We start from the raw sequence: 17,152 nt of genomic DNA on the forward strand, positions 1-17,152 counted from the left end.
CAAGTGTGGTCGTCCCTATAAACTATTCAGATTTGATTTTCTTAATGACTTCACATATCCTATCCCAACTCCATCTCAGAAATACTAGAGATGAGACCTGACACATGTAAGAGGTAAAGTAGCAGAAAGCTGCTCTAAACAAATAATTTTTCTTTTTAACGTAATTTCTAGAGAATAAGATAGACTCTCAAGTGAAAGCCAATTCAATTTACTCTAAAATAAGCTTTAATTTTTTTGTAGTTCATTCAACCTGTGCGTTTCAATCTCAGATAAATATGGAAGGTTGACAATGCCTCTGAAAACTTTCTAAGGCAATAGTCTTTAGCCATTTTTTCAAGTTAGACACGTTTGTAAATGACGAAAATGGAAAAATTTAAAGATATATTCATACAGAAAATTTCAAATACATTTGAAAGAATTACTAACCATTACTAAATTCCATTAGTCATTCATTTTTCAACCCTTGTATCCAATGCATTTTGTTTGCAATGTAAAATCTACTTGGCCAAAACCTAGGGCCTGCCATTCTGATTCCTGCAAGGCCCAAGTAGAAAGACACTTCCTGAAAAGCACGTCAGACTGCCGGGGACCTCTCCAGCACCAAAGTCCGCCACAGTCAGAACGCGGCATCGTCAAGGCACAAGTCAGCAGTCTGACCCTTTTCCAGCCTCAGCAAAGCACTACCGTATAGAAGAATGAGCTGTGCATCTAAAAAACAAAACACATTTAGAGTCATCTTAAAAAGTTCAAATTTCATTTGTTGATCCATACCATTATTAGAAAAAAAAGGGTAGAGTGTTATATCTAATTGCCCCTGATAAAGGTGTTTTATCTCAAAAATTTATTTTTAAAATCTACTTTTGGTCTTCCATATGTCATCCCACTTCAAGCTTTTTTGTTCTAGTAGCTTTTATATATATTAACTTTTCTTGTGGTTTTGGTACCTTTACAACTTATTTAAAATAAACTCACATCACATTTTATATAATAACTCTGTAAACTATTAGTCTATTTTTAAGTCTTTACATAAAGAGCAGTACTTTCCCATAGCTAATAATATTTTTCCTATAAAACAAAGGTCTTCTGCAGCAGTGTTAAAGTAGCGATTTCTTTTCAGGTGATTTGTTTTCTATGCATTTAGAAGTCAAAGGGAGACCGAAAAAAGCAAACAATTTGGCTTTGGGTGTCACAGTCTCCCAAGATCTCTCTAAAGAGCGTTTGTCTCCGATTCTGCACCACCGGTGACCTCGGCAGACCACCAAGTCAGAAGGAACCACAGCCACAAAGACAAAGGACAAAGGAAAAGCCCCTTGGCCCAGACACTGGCTTGCTCCAGCAGAAGCGATGCGTTCCCTCATGAGAAGATGAGAAACAGGACAGCTCCTTGTCCTCAAGACTGTGCTCACAGCACAGGGGTGCCGCTGACTTCCCAGGGGAGACCACTGATTCATATTCTTCCTGGTGAACCGCTTCTGTTGATTAGAGGGTATGAGAATCTTTGTGTTTTGACTTCTCCTCAGACTAGCTAGTAGAATTTCAAATTTCCTACAGGGAATGACAGATAGGACCTGATACAGTAAACCACAATCTAACGAACTTCAGAAACAGCGGAGTCCCCAAAGATCATACTTTTTAGCAAAAAATAAAATATCTGCATCCTCTATGAATCCCATAAAAGGCATCACATGTAGGGCCTCCAGGAAGACTACTATTTTCTAGATCTTTAAACATAAAGAACTTTGCACTTGCTTTAATAAACTGGGAAATATTGCAAGTGGCCACATCACTGATATCATTCATATTTTTCAGTAGCTCCAGTCCATCAGGGATCATGGCTTCTCCTAGCTGTCTCCTTCCATTCAAAGTCCCTGCTCTTAGTGGATACATACTAGAAATACCTGGCAGCTTTAACTTTCCTATGAAGTAGTTAATACTTGTTTCGATATGCTTTGCTTTTCCCACGACTATAAGCTGAGTTGAGGAAAGAATATATGCAGACATCAGAGTTAATGAGCTCTGTGTTGAAAGCCATTCTGTCTCTAGCACGGGAGTTCCTGCTTTGGGTGCGATGTGCAGCTGGGAAGGAATGGGCTGCTACTACTGGTGCTGAGGTCGTTCACCCCGACTTGAAGTAGTGGTATTTGCTCTTGTAAAACACTATGCATCATATCGCCTTCTCTCTGGAATTACTGTTTGCAAAGAGCCTGCTTTGTGAATGGCTGTCAGTAGTCTGTAACTAGAGCTGGTCTTACCACAGGCTCCTGAACTTTGGCACTCGGACATGTTGAGCAGGATGGTTCTGTCGGGAGCAAGGGCGGTCCTTATACACTGTGGTTTGTTTAGCAGCATCCCTGCCTCGACTCACTAGATTCCAATGGCAGCCTCCTAAGCTGTGAAGCCAAAACTGTCTCCAGGCCTTGCAGGTGTGGAGAGAAGCAGCCCCACCCGCCCTGAGAGCCGCAGTTGCACTATTTCTGAGTGGCCTAGTATTCTGTGATCCCAAGAACAAGGGTTTCTCTCATGACACTAGCTTCATGGAAACTCCAGGTTAAACTCTTAGTTCCTAAGAAATGTTACCCTGTGGGGAATCAGGAGCTAGAAATAGGAAGATATAATATACATTATTTTGATTATTTCTCCTTTCTCTTAATTTTGGGACTTTCTCTCTCAGGTAAAGATCACACTTTAAAATACACTAAACACCACATACTTCTGCTTCTCATTATTTCTCTTGATTGGCAAATGTGGACGCTTCTACTGCGCACACATTAATTAAAGCAACCTCCTTCTGTCTTTTAATTTGGATTTGCTCGACTTTCATATCTGTTTTAAAATATAATAGTATCTTATTTTTTTTTAAACAGAAACCTATCCCACAAGGTTTATAGATCCCATTAACATGGATCTTCTATAGTGTATTTGCTTATTGTACTGGTTAGGATTAACAAATAAACATAGCTCTTAGAGATTCATATTTTCTATCATGATTCCTACTGAGCAAGAAGCTTGGTATACAGAGGTGAGGATCTAAAGAATACAGATATAAGGAGGAACCTATATTCTTTAAGTTGAGTACCCACCCTAGACTCAAGTTTAGGGCTCAAACCCCCAAATGAGGATCTATTTTAAGTACTATCATTAAAAACTACAAGTAGATATCATTTTCTTCTCCTTGTTTTCCATGTCTCTCCACCACCACCGATTTGCCAGTAGCACAGAGAAAGATCCTCCAACCTTTAGGTGTTCCAAATGATTTGTTTGTACTAAAAAGAGTGACCATGTACTAAAGTGCTTTATATGTCTGAACCACATCAGTACACTATAAAAAATTAAAAAAAAAAGTTTCAAGTTCTTGTAAGGGAAAAAACGATTAAATATAAAAAATTTAGGTTACTATTATTAAACAAATTTAACTAAGAATCAAGAGAAACACTTTCCCATCTCTCTTTTTTATAAAAAGAAAAGTGCTGTCGGAGAGAAGGTGCAGGGCCAGATGGGAGCCGGCAGCAGGGAGGGCTGCTAGTGGCAGTGCACGAACATGTGCCTCAGCAGCTCCTCCGCCGATGGCCTCAGCTTGGCCTCTGTGAAGATGCGCTGAAGGAAATCTCGGGTGTAGTCTGAGACATGAGGGGGCAGCTTGGGGTTTGTTGGCTGAGTGGCAATTTTAAAGATGGCAGCCATTGCTTCATATTCTGCCCACGGAGGCTTTTCAGTTAGCATTTCTACCACAGTACAGCCCACACTCCTGAAAAGGAATTTAAAAATTACATTACACAAACAATATCATCATAAAGAAAGATAGTTACTACAAAATGAGAAACAGGAGTGAAGTGAATATACATTAAGTGTGACTTGATTTCAAGTTTAATTTAATTAAAAGGTTGTAACTATATATAACATCCTATATAATAGAGGTAATATGCAAATTGACCATCACTCCAACACACAAGATGCCCCCCATGTGGTCAAAGATGGCCACCCCCATGTGGACACAAGATGGCCACCACAAGATGGCCAGCAGGGGAGGGCAGTTAGGGGCGACCAGGCCTGCAGGGGAGGGCAGTTGGGGGCAACCATGCTGGCAAAGGAGGGAAGTTAGGGGTGACTGGGCCAGCAGGGGAGGGTAGTTAGGGGCGACCAGGCCTGCAGGGGAGGGCAGTTAGGGGCAACCAGGCCTGCAGGGGAGGGCAGTTAGGGGCAACCAGGCTTGCAGGGGAGGACAGTTAGGGCCAACCAGGCCAGAAGAAGAGGGCAGTTAGGGGTGACCAGGCCGGCAGGGGAGGGCAGTTAGGGGCAATTGGGCCAACAGGGGGGCAGTTAGGCATCAATCAGGCTGGCAGGGGAGTGGTTAGGGGTGATCAGGCTGGCAGGCAGAAGCGGTTAGGGGCAATCAGGCAGGTGAGCGGTTGGGAACCAGCAGTCCTGGATTGTGAGAGGGACCAGACCAGATCGGGCCTAAACGGGCAGTCGGACATCCCTCAAGGGGTCCCAGATTGGAGAGGGTGCAGGCTGGGCTGAGGGGACTCCCCCCCACACCCTGTGCACGAATTTCGTACACCAGGCCTCTAGTAATTTAAAGATAAAAATCAATGAAAATAAACCACAATTTAAGGACTGACTCAAATGGTTAAGCACAAAGAATTACTTTAAGAATAGCTGAACTATATAAGAGACTAACAGTAAAAATTAATTACTTCTAAAGTTCTTAGTGAAATGAAAAGTAGTTTTTTAGTGCTGAAGTTGCTTAAAATAAAACCCTGCGTAAAGAACGGAAGACAGGCCCAGGAGCTCTCTGTATTTAATCAATGATTAAGCTTCAATGAGGCATAATTAAAATATTCACCCTGTAACCCTGACATCCTATTTCAAAAGTGCAAAAGAGCCCTGAAACCTGGTGCAGACACTTCCACCCCGCGGAGAACGCCGGTGCAGCCCCTGCAGCAGACCTACCAGATGTCCGCTTTCCGGCCGTAGCCTTCCCCGCTGATCACCTCGGGGCTCATCCAGTAGGGCGTGCCTGTCACAGACTTCATTCCTGTCCCCGAAAGGCAGATTGTTTGAAGCCGCTTGCTGGCCCCAAAATCTCCTAGCTTAACGTTGCCTGTTGAATCTCGCAGAATATTTGCGCCTAAAAATACAAAACATCCTCATTTCATTCTTTCTATTGGCAGTTTGGAATGTATAAAAGGACAACAGCAGAGAATTAAATGCAGCAGACTCTTCAATCTGTCTCCAAACTGCCGCTCGCACTGCCAGTCACGGGCAGTGCCCAGAAAGGTTCATTCACACACTGAAGATTTAGCAGCAGGGTGTGCGTGAAGGTCAAGAGGGTCTCCCACCACAAAGGCGGGTGCGGGGGAGGTAGGGGCCTCGAAGGGAAGGGGAGGGCAGAGAGGGAGGGGCAGCACAGCAGGCTCTAGGCCAGTGTCTCTGTCCTAAAGCAAGAGGCTGAGGCTAAAGCTCATTTTCCTGAGGAGGAATGCCCATCATCAAAACTTCCAGCACTTTCCTCTCCTGCTATAACTTAATATGTTATCTTAGTTTCTCTAAATATTGGGTTTTGCTTTATATTAATGTTACTTCTCAATTTCTACATGTTAAATCTCTTCTAAGCAAGCTTCCAGCTTTCTGTTTTTAGATTTCATTTACTTTTATAATAAACTTATTATAAACTGGCTTGAGGTTGTGGAATTCTCTACGGTGAAGTGCCCCTTTCCCTCGCCACACTGTCCCTGCGAGGTCACGCACAGCCCATGAAGGAGTTGGCTGCGCTGCTGCAGGCGAGCGGAGACGGGAACTACTGGGAATCATTCTGCACAGGAGCTTGTCTCCTCTCTCCCACTGGCTTCTTCGCCCATTTGTTCATATCACTATGAACACAAGGATATTCCTTTTACTTTGGGTTACAAACTAATGTGACTTTTTCGTTGCTTATTGTTCCAGCTTTGGACAGTGGGAACTCTTTCTATTGGCTCCTGTGTCCCTTTGTCATAACTCATTGTTCCGTTCCTGTTTTTGGTTTGGGGTTGGTTTTTAGTATCTTCTTACTTTTGGGCACTATTAGATGCTCAAGTCCTAGAATCAGCCCTCTCTCCAAGGAGCCCTAGTTACTTTCATTTTTTAAAATATATTTTTATTGATTTCAGAGAGGAAGGGAGAGGGAGAAAGAGATGGAAACATCAATGATGAGAGAGAATCATCGATCAGATGCCTACTACACACCCCACACACTGGGGATCGAGCTCACAACCTAGGCATGTACCCTGACCTGCTGTACCTGTGAATCAAACTGTGACTTCCTGGTTCATAGGTTGATGCTCAACCATTGAGCCACACCGGCTGGACCCTAGTTACTTTTAATGGTATCAGAAACCAAGACCCAGGGGCTAGGTTCATTTATTTTTTTATTCTCTATTTCCCCCTTTATCATTTTAAAACTCAATCTTTTCTTCTGGAATTGTAAGTCTTGTTTCTGTCTTATGTAAATTATTTCTATTCTCACTTTTAGCTTCTCCTATAAACTACCAGTTTTTAAATAAGCAATTTATTTTAACCTATCTAATTTTGAAACTTTGTTACTTTTTAAAAATATTTTTATTGATTCTGAATGAGAGGAAGGGAGAGAAGAAAGAGAAACATTGATGTGAGAGCAGAACACAGATTGGCTGCCTCCTGCGCGCCCCCCGAACCTGCAACCCGGGCATGTGCCCTGACCAGTAATTGAACCAGCAACCCTTTGGTGCACTGGACAACAACCAACCGAGCCACAGTGGCCAGGGCGACTTTGTTATTTTAAGTCTCCTGTAACCATAACCACATATTTTTTTAAGTGGAGGGGAAATGATGAAAGGTCTTTTAAATATTTTCTTTTTATTGATTTGAGAGAGAGGAGAGAGGGAGAGAGAAACATCGATCAGTTGCCTCCTGTACACACCTCAACTGGTGATCAAACCCACAACTGGGTGTGTGCCCCAACTGGGAATCAAACTGGCAATCTTCTGGTGCATGGGACAACCGATGCTCATTGAACTGAACCACACTGGCCAAGGCTTAACCATCTATCTATATATATAAAAGCCTAAGCGACCAGACGACCAGCCGGTAGCTATGACACACACTTACCACCAGGGGGCAGATGCTCAACACAGGAGCTGCCACCTGGTCGTCAGTGCGCTCCCACAGGAGGAGCGCCACTCAGCTGACAGACGGGCGCCAGATGCCAGGCTCACAACTGGCAAGTGCAGCTGCGGCCGCGAGCCTCTCCTGCAGACACTCCCCCTGTACGACTGAACGTCAGTGGCACAGGTACAGCAGGGCCAGGATGAGCAGGAGTGGTGCGGTGCCCAGCCTGGGCTCGGGCTCCTCCCCGGCCGCCTGCCGCTTCCCGCACTACTTTGTGCTGTGCAGGACCTACATGGACAGCAGGCTGGAGCCCGATGTATTGGCAGATAAGGCTGGGCTGCAGCAGTGTGGAGGTCCACTGATCCCCGCAGGCCAGACCAAGGGACCCCACCGGTGCACCAATCCGTGCACCAGGCCTCTAGTATTTTATATTTTTAAAAATCATTTTCTTCTTCTTCCTTTTTTTTTTTTTTTTTTTTTTAATGGCCTCTAAGGAGAGTGAGTAGTGGAGAAAAGCTACACTATAGACAGGAGAGAATGCATACTGTCCATTCCCACTGTGAGCTTCCGTACTTGTCTCTGTTCTCCCAGAAAACCCCAGCCTGGTGGGGGTGGCTCTCTGCAGCTCTGCCAGTACCGGATGCCCTCCCAGCAAGCCGTGGGTCTGAGGGAGGCACACACCAGTTGTCCTGCGGAACAGCACTGTCCACCCTGTTCAACATCTCCCTGTTCGTCATGCAAAGAGGACTCTGTCAAAAAAAAGCCACTATCTCTAAAATATTTAACCAGAAAGGACAACAAACAAGTCAGATTTTACTGGCTACAAGCAGGGAAGGAACAGTCCCAGGCAGATCACAGACAGGCAGAGCTAACTGGGGAGTAATCACCCACGTTGAATCAATGACCATCCATATGAAGGGCTGAGTGACAAATGTGTAACCAGGTTCCCAATATAGACTCCTAAGTTTTCAAAACTTATTTTGGATACCTTAAAAGCAAACTATGAAGGAGATTTTTCAAACATATACAAAAGCAGGTAGAATAGTATACATATCCATGCCCCAGCCCCTCCCGTGCTGCCAGCCTCTCCCTCTCCCCCTTCTCATATCATTTGAAACAAATGCAGACTTCATGATCAATAGTTCATTAGCTTTAAAAGATAATGGCTCTTATTACACTGAACAGGATGGACAATAACTCCTTAATAATGTTAAATATATACTCAGTGGTTTTTACATTTTTTAAAAAATCAGAATCGAAATCAGTCCCATACATTGAGACTCAATGACTCATATTTTAAGCCTTCCCTGATCTAAAGGTCCCTGTGATCTTTTCCATGCACTTTAGGAGGAACCTGAGTTGTCTGCCCGTAGCTTTTCTAGTGTCAAGGTCTGCTGACTCCGTTCCAAGGTATCCTATTTGCCATGTCCGTCTGCTGATATGTATGTTCTACAATTCTAAAATTTGGTAGCTGAATCTAAAGGCTTGATCAGACACAGATTATTTATTTTTTTTGCAAAACTACTTCATAGATATGATGATGTAATCTAAAGATAGGAAGAATGTCATGCTCAACTGTATATTTTAAATGTCAGCACCTGTTAATGTTTAATGCTTACACCTATTAATTCATCAGTGGTTGTAAAATGGCACTATTCCATAATTCCTTCTTCATTTGTTAGTCAAAATATTGCTATAAAGACAAGTTTTCTTTTAACCACTATGTGGTCCTCAATGGCACAGTCACTAAAAGAAAGGCAGAATAAAGGGACCCTGTTATGAAATAATGAGTTGATTCCCTAGCAACAATGATCAGTTAGTTTTTATCCTAGGTTTCATTATGAACTCACAGGCTTAAGTTTAAAAGTCATCAACTATCTTTCTTTTTCCCTCACAATTAAAAAATTTCTCATCATAAAATTTGGGAAACAGAAAAAGTAAAAACTGTGTCAAAGAAAACAACTATCATTCATCCTGCCATTTGGAAGTGACCACTGTTAATCATATGAACATTTTTCTTCTAGGCCATACTTTCATTTTACAAACATGTGATCATATTGCATCTCTAACTTACACTTCACGTTCCTCCTCTCCATGTATTTGCCCTATCATGATTTTAAGTCAGCTTGCTTCCAGCCTCATCTGACTAGTGTGGTTCATCACTCCTTGCAAGCCCATCTGGGGTAGCTCCCCTTGGTCCCTGTACCTTGTCTCATTATGAGTGCTAAAGAGAAACGGGCTTGAATAGAAATCATTCCTAAAAGCATAATCCCCAGTGTGGCTCTTTAAGTTGTCAGCTGTCCTTGATACCTGAGGCCTGCCTAAGCGGGCAGATCTTGAAATGAAAGCAAGCTCCTATCTCTTCCAGTCATGAGCCATTTCCTTCTCTCGTACGCTTCATTCTGGTGCGATGGTCTGGCTCAGCGTTCTGTAGCAGAGTCCACTATACCACTAGACACTGGACAACAGAACTTCCGCAATATGACTGAGTCCTACAGTATTTTAAAGGCAGATGTATTGATTTAGATGTTGAATTTCTTACGCATATTACTCTTTTTATTCACACACACAAAAACTGTGTATTTCAAATGAAAAGACCTCATTCCTTACCTTTGATGTCTCTATGAACAATCATATTACTATGCAAATAGTGGATGCCTTCCAGAATCTGACGGGTGTACTTCCTAGTTACATTCTCAGTAAGAGCTCCATATGCTTTTAATTGGTCCTTAATTGAACCCTAAATGAAAACAAAAGAAAACTATGGTATGATTTGAAATGAACCACTATATTACATTCTTTATTTTTAAAGAATCCTAGCTGAGTGGGAAAGCACAGGAATTCTCAGTAAGAGCGCATATGCCATCTCATTTACATACAACTCAATTATATATTCCCTGACAAGAGCTGTGGAAGAGCATGGGTCACCACTAAAGGAAGCCTTTACAGCGGTTCTTGATCCTTGTTTGTATCACTATCTTGGTTCTAACTATCTCATATTCCTTGCAACTGTGTTTCTAAAAATTCTCTTGTACTTTTGTATCGTTTTACCCAGAATATATTTTTGCTTTTCCTACTTGTTCTTCTACATAGGTCCTACTTAATTATGTATTTCTTTCTGTTTTTAGAAGCGTTTTATTATTATTATTTTATTTAGAAGTGTTTTATTGATATTTGCCAATTTATTTCTCAGGAGAAAGAATGGGTATGATTAGAAAATCAGAACACATGAAATTTTTAAGTTTTTCCTTTATATACTCAACATGCTAATTCAAAACATGAGAAAATATATTAAAGAGGAATTTCAAATTTTCCTAAGTGTTTTTAAAGCAGGACGAGGTGTCATCTCTGAGAATGCTCAGTCAGTCTGAGGTGAGACAGACACTTTAAGTTTACAAAAGCTGCCCTACTGGTTGTAACGTGCAAATCCGGTGAATAACAAACACTTCAAAAGATGGGAAGAAAATGCTTCTTGAGGGACAGATCTTCTCTTAAGATTTATTAGTGCCTACAGCACTAACACTCCATTGGTGTAGCTGTTTTACCTTTGGGTACCATAAAACGTCACCTTCTTCAGTAGGAACAATTGGAAAGGGTTGGGAAGCACTGTGCCAGCTAAAAATTGCATGTGTGTATGTAAAATTAACGGAGATAAAAACAACTGCTAGTTCAGGTACTGAAAATAAAGGAAGTTATAGTTCTAGTCTGAAAGCAGTTCTAGATACACTAAGGAATGGGGTGCCGTGCTTGAAAAAACGGAAGAAGAGATGGCAATTTTGGCAAATCTTGAATCCAGCATACTTAATTTACTACTGAGAGAAATTATAAAGCATCATTCACAAACTTGGAGATTCAGGGAAGTCTAGGAACATGGACAATATGTCCAACCCACTGATGCCATGGGCTTACCATATTTACAATTCATTCAGATTGTCAATTAACTATAACTAATTTGGTAATGAGCTTTTCAAATTCAAGGAATTGAAATCTATACTTTGATGAGATAGCTGCTATTACAAAACCAAGTGTAGGTAATGAGAAACATGATCTAATACCTCTTCCTGAAGAGTCCTGGTTTATCCAAAGACTGCTAACTATATAAAGATTATCCATCTCCATTTGGGATATAAATCAGTTTTAACCAATTAATCATTTTAATTAATCTTATCTTCAACAATCTTAGTCTCTATTCACTGTTATTCATAATTACTTTCTAACTTAATTTAAATATTTATTGCACAAACAGTAATGAAAATAAAGAAAAAAGACAAATCACAATCCCAACATAACACATTTTTCATTTTTCTAAATTTCTCTATCCTTGTTCAAATACAGATACTTTTAAAATATAATCATTGCCCTGACAAGTTTGGCTCAGTGGATAGAGCGTCAGCCTGCGGACTAAAGGGTCCCAGGTTCGATTCCAGTCAAGGGCATGTACCTTGGTTGCGGGCACATCCCCAGTACGGGGTGTGCAGGAGGCAGCTCATCAATGTTTCTCTGTCATCGAAGTTTCTAACTCTCTATCCCTCTCCCTTCCTCTCTGTAAAAAAATCAATAAAATATAAAAAAAATATCATAATCATTATTTAAAAGCACTTTATATTCTTTTTTTCTTTCTTATGTAAGTACTTCCTGCAACTTTGCCACAATTTTAATTTTTAACATTATTCTCTTGGACAATGCCATCATAATTTACTTCCACCATGGGCAATGAATTTCCATTTTTTGCATCACAGATAATCCTATCTAATAAAAGAGTAATATGCAAATCAACCATCACTCCGCTACACCCACAAGCCACGCCCACCCGCCACGCCCACCCACCAATCAGGAGCAAATATGCAAATAAACCCAACCAAGATGGCTACGGCCACAGAGAGCAGGAGGGAGGCTTGGGTTTCCCCAGCAAACGAGGAAGCCAAGCTTTCCGCCTGCCCTTGCTGGCCTAGGCCTCCACTCAAGGCTACAAAGTTTCAATGATAGAAGATACATAAACCCAAACAAAAATGGCGGCAGCCATGGAGCTGGAAAGAGCAGAAGGCTAGGGTTGCCCCTGGCGATGGAGGAAGCCAAGCTTTCCGCACACCCTGGCCGGCCCAGGCTTCACTTAAGGCTACAAAGTTTCAATTATAGAAGATACATAAATTCCAATAGAAATGGCTGCCGCCACGGAGCAAGCAGAAGGCTTGGCTCTGCTCAAGGCTACAAAGTTTCTTTTCTTTTTTTTTTTTTTAAATATATTTTATTGATGTTTTACAGAGAGGAAGGGAGAGGGATAGAGAGTTAGAAACATCGATGAGAGAGAAACATCGATCAGCTGCCTCCTGCACACTCCCTACTGGGGATGTGCCCGCAACCAAGGTACATGCCCTTGACCGGAATCAAACCTGGGACCCTTCAGTCCGCAGGCCGACGCTCTATCCACTGAGCCAAACCAGTTAGGGCAACAAAGTTTCAATTGTAGAAGATAAATAAACCCCAGATACCAGGGCCTTCACTTGGGTTGCCGGGGGCGTGGCTGGCCTGCAAACCACCACAGGCCCCTCGCCCAGGCCGCACCACGCCCCAAGGGAACCCCCACCCTGATCCGGGACACCCTTCAGAGCAAACCAGCTGGCCCCCACCCATGCACCAGGCCTCTATCCTATCGAATCCTATCTAATAAAAGAGTAATATGCAAATCAACCATCACTCAGCTACACCCACCAGCCACGCCCACCAGCCAATCAGGAGAAAATATGCAAATAAACCCAACCAAGATGGCTACGGCCACAGAGAGCAGGAGGGAGGCTTAGGTTTCCCCGGCAATGGAGGAAGCCAAGCTTTACACCTGCCCTTGCTGGCCTAGGCCTCAACTCAAGGCTACAAAGTTTCAATGATAGAAGATACATAAACCCAAACAGAAATGGCAGCAGCCACGGAGCTGGAAAGAGCGGAGGCTAGGGTTGCCCGCGGCAATGGAGGAAGCCAAGCTTTCCACACACCCTGGCCGGCCCAGGCCTCGCTTAAGGCTACAAAGTTTCAATTATAGAAGATACATAAACACCCAAAAAAATGGCTGCTGCCATGGAGCAAGCAGAAGGCTTGGCTCCGCTCCAGGCTACAAAGTTTCAATTGTAGAAGATAAATAAACCCCAGATACCAGGGCCTCTGCTTGGGTCGCCAGGGGGCGTGACCGGCCTGCAAACCACCACAGGCCCCTCGCCCAGCCCTCCCCATCCCCCAAGGGAACCCCCACCCTGATCTGGGACACCCTTCAGGGCAAACCAGCTGGCCCCCACCTGTGCACCAGGCCTCTATCCTATCTAATAGAAGAGTAATATGCAGACTGACCATCACTCCAACACACAAGATGGCTGCCCCCATGTGGTCAAAGATCCTGCCCCCATGTGGACACAAGATGGCCACCACAAGATGGCCAGCAGGGGAGGGCAGTTGGGAGGAACCAGGTCTCCAAGGGAGGGCAGTTGTGGGTGATCAGGCCAGCAGGGGAGGGCAGTTAGGGGTGACCAAGCCGGCAGAGGAGGGAAGTTGGGGCAACCAGGCCTGCAGGGAAAGGCAGTTGGGAGGGACCCAGGCCTGCAGGGGAGAGCAGTTGGGGGGACCAGGCCTGCAGGGGAGGACAGTAAGGGGTGACCAGGCCTGCAGGGGAGGGCAGTTAGGGGTGACCAGGCCTGCAGGGAGGGCAGTTAGGGGAAAACAGGCTGGCAGGGGAGCAGTTAGGCATCAATCAGGCTGGCAGGGGAGCAGTTAGGGGGTGATCAGGCTGGCAGGCAGAAGCAGTTAGGAGCAATCAGGAAGGCAGGCAGGCGAGCAGTTGGGAGCCCGCAGTCCTGGATTGTGAGAGGGATTTCCAACTGCCCGTTTAGGCCCAATCCCACCGGGATCCGGCTTAAACGGCCAGCCGGACATCCCTCGAGGGGTCCCAGATTGGAGAGGGTGCAGACTGGGCTGAGGGACACCTCCTGCCCCCGTGCACGAATTTTGTGCACCGGGCCTCTAGTAAAAGAGTAATATGCAAACTGACCATCACTCCAACACACAAGGTGGCTACCCCAATGTGGTGAAAGAGCCTGCCCCCATGTGGACACAAGATGGCCACCATAAGATGGCCAGCAGGGGAAGCCAGTTGGGAGAAACCAGGCCTGCAAGGGAGGGCAGTTGTGGGCGATCAGGCCAGCAAGGGAGGGCAGTAGAGAGGAACCAGGCCTGCAAGGGAGGGCAGTTGTGGGCGATGAAGCCTGCAGGGGAGGGCAGTTAGGGGTGACCAGGCCGGCAAAGGAGGAAAATTGGGGGTGACTGGGTCTGCAGGGAAGGGCAGTTGGGGGGGGACTCAGGCCTGCAGGGGAGAGCAGTTGGGGGGTACCAGGCCTGCAGGGGAGGGCAGTTAGGAGTGACCAGGCCTGCAGGGGAAGGCAGTTAGGGGCAAACAGGCTGGCAGGGGAGCAGTTAGGCATCAATCAGGCTGGCAGGGGAGTGGTTAGGGGGTGATCAGGCTGGCAGGCAGAAGCAGTTAGGGGCAATCAGAAAGGCAGGCAGGCGAGCAGTTGGGAGCCAGCAGTCCTGGATTGTGAGAGGGCAGTCGGACATCCCTCGAGGAGTCCCAGATTGGAGAGGGTGTAGGCTGGGCTGAGGGACACACACCCCTGTGCATGAATTTCGTGCACCGGGCCTCTAGTACTATATAATAAAATAAATATATGCAGCTTTTTCCTTCTTTTGGATTACTTCTGTAGAATAAATTTCTGTGAGATTACCAGGTCAAAAGGCTTCAACATTTTTATGGCCTTTAATACATCCCACCAATTTGTTTTCCAAATGGGTTTTTTAAAAACTAATTTACATTGCCAACAGAATATCTGAAAATTATAATGAGTAAAAGCAGAAACACTATAAACAACCCATAATGCACGATAACAGAAACAAAGTAAGGTTTGCTGTTGCCCTTGTGAGACTGAGGATAGTGAGGACCATTACTATCAGATGCTGGTCCTTTTTATGACCCATAACCTTACCCTGCAACCTTGTACAGTCTACATATAATTCTAACAAACTATTCCCTTCAAGGCCCATAAACCAATCCTTTTTTCTATCACATATGGCTTATTAAATTACAAGAATGCATGAATTTTTTAAATATAGATATATTTTTATTTCAGAGAGGAAGGGAGAGGGAGAGAGATAGAAACATCAATGAAGAGAATCATTGATTGGCTGCTTCCTGCATGCCCCCTACTGGGGATTGAGTCCCCAACCCAGGCATGTGCCCTGGCCAGGAATCAAACCAGAATCGATTGATGCTCAACCAATCACTGAGCAACACTGGCCAGATTGCATGTATTTTTAAATACGTAAACATACCACCATCTTGAAAATCATTAGTATTAGAATGTATTCTATTAGTACATATTATAAAAATAACATAGAGGGATGACAGAGATTTGCAAATCACATTTTGAAGCTCCTAATAAATTATTTACTGAGACGATTATTATCAAACTATGTTATAAACATTAGGTGATGGCTGAAAAGGAACTGTGTGACACTGCTCTAGCTCATTACTTTCTGGTCTTCAGGAAAAAAACAAAACTTGAAATGGAAGAATCAGGGTATCAAGCACCCTAATCTAGCCATCAATTTTAGCATCACTAACGATGAAACAACCAAAAACTGTATCTCCTAATGGGATGCAACATAAAGTACACAGCATGATCTATGGCACATTCTAATAAAAAATGTTAAATTTGAATCTAACTTAGACTTTAGATCTAACCTGGAGTTTACAGAAAATAAGGGGATAAAGGAACAAATTATACAATGCCATATGAGATGAGACTGTCAACAGAACAATAGCCTATCAAATCTGTCACAAAAAAACTGCTCTAGAGTAGAAGAGGAGTGCCCGGCCGGCGTGGCTCAGTGGTTGAGTGTCGATCTATGAACCAGGAAGTCTCGGTTTGATTCCTGGTCGGGGCACTTGCCCGGGTTCCAGGCTTGATCCCAGTGTGTGTGCAGGAGGCAGCCAATCAATGATTCTCTCTCATCATTGATGTTTCTATCTATCTCTCCTTCTCCCTTCCTCTCTGAAATCAATAATAACATATTAAAAAATAAAAATAAAAGAGGAGTAAGGCATATAGCAGCTAAATGTACTGTGTGGTCCTGAACTGGATCCTGGTTTGGACAAACCAGCTATTATAAATATTTTTAAGGCTCTTAGAGAAATCTCAGTATGAACTATAATGCTTGTAACCTACTTTAGTATATATCAGAATTTTAAAAAATGAGTTAAAAAATAAAAGGATAGATGAAAAAGATAGAAAATAAAATTGGAGAGCATTATGCTAAGCAAAATAAACCAGTTGGAGAAAGATAAATACCACATGATCTCACTCATTTGTGGAATATAATGAACAATATAAACTGATGAACAAAAACAGTCATATGTACACATATAATACCTTAATAAAAAAAAATTAAAAAAACAAAAACAGTCATAGAAGCATCAAAAAGACTGTCAAACCTCAGAGGGAAGGCAGGGGTGGTCGGGGTAAGAGATCAACCAAAGGACGTGTATGCATGCATATGAGAATGACCAATGGGCACAGACAGTAGGGGGATTAGGGCAGGTGCCAGGGGGTGGGAGCGGCTGGGAAGAGGTCAATGGAGGAAAAAGGAGACATATGTAATACTTTAAACAATAAAGAATTTAAATTTTAAAAAATAAAGGAAAGAAAATTATATTACTAATTTAAAACTCTTCCAAAATTTCATTAACTAGGTATAACATTTTATAAATCAAAGTTTTATTATTTTTCGTTCCTCAACTAAATCTTTAAATAAAATGTCTATTTTTTTCATATATTTTTATTGATTTCAGAGAGAGGAAGAGAGAGGGAGAGATAAAAACATCAATGATGAGAGAGAATCATTGATCAGCTGCCTCCGGCACGCCCCCTACTGGGAATCAAGCCCACAACCCGGGCACATGCCCTGACCAGGAATCCAACCATGACGTCCTGATTCT

At 43.3% G+C, this 17,152-nt stretch overlaps 1 protein-coding gene across 5 annotated transcripts in view; it reads right to left on the reverse strand.

The window, feature by feature from the left end:
- Nucleotides 1–236: 236 nt before the first annotated feature.
- MAP3K2 (mitogen-activated protein kinase kinase kinase 2) overlaps nt 237–17,152 on the reverse strand; it is a 112,442-nt gene continuing 95,526 nt past the window's right edge. For 3 of the 5 annotated variants that reach the window (XM_080670478.1, XM_080670479.1, XM_080670480.1), the window contains 3 exons: nt 9,733–9,862; nt 4,951–5,128; nt 237–3,745 (listed from right to left, as the gene is read on the reverse strand). In XM_080670478.1, the coding sequence (XP_080526604.1) occupies nt 3,520–3,745; nt 4,951–5,128; nt 9,733–9,862 (534 nt within the window). In that variant the 3' untranslated portion in view covers nt 237–3,519. The remainder of the gene's footprint in view (nt 3,746–4,950; nt 5,129–9,732; nt 9,863–17,152) is intronic. The other 2 variants (XM_080670481.1, XM_080670482.1) reach the window with 1 other exon arrangement.

The sequence above is a fragment of the Plecotus auritus genome, assembly GCF_963455305.1.
Source record: "Plecotus auritus genome assembly, chromosome: 5".
Lineage (NCBI taxonomy): Eukaryota > Metazoa > Chordata > Mammalia > Chiroptera > Vespertilionidae > Plecotus > Plecotus auritus.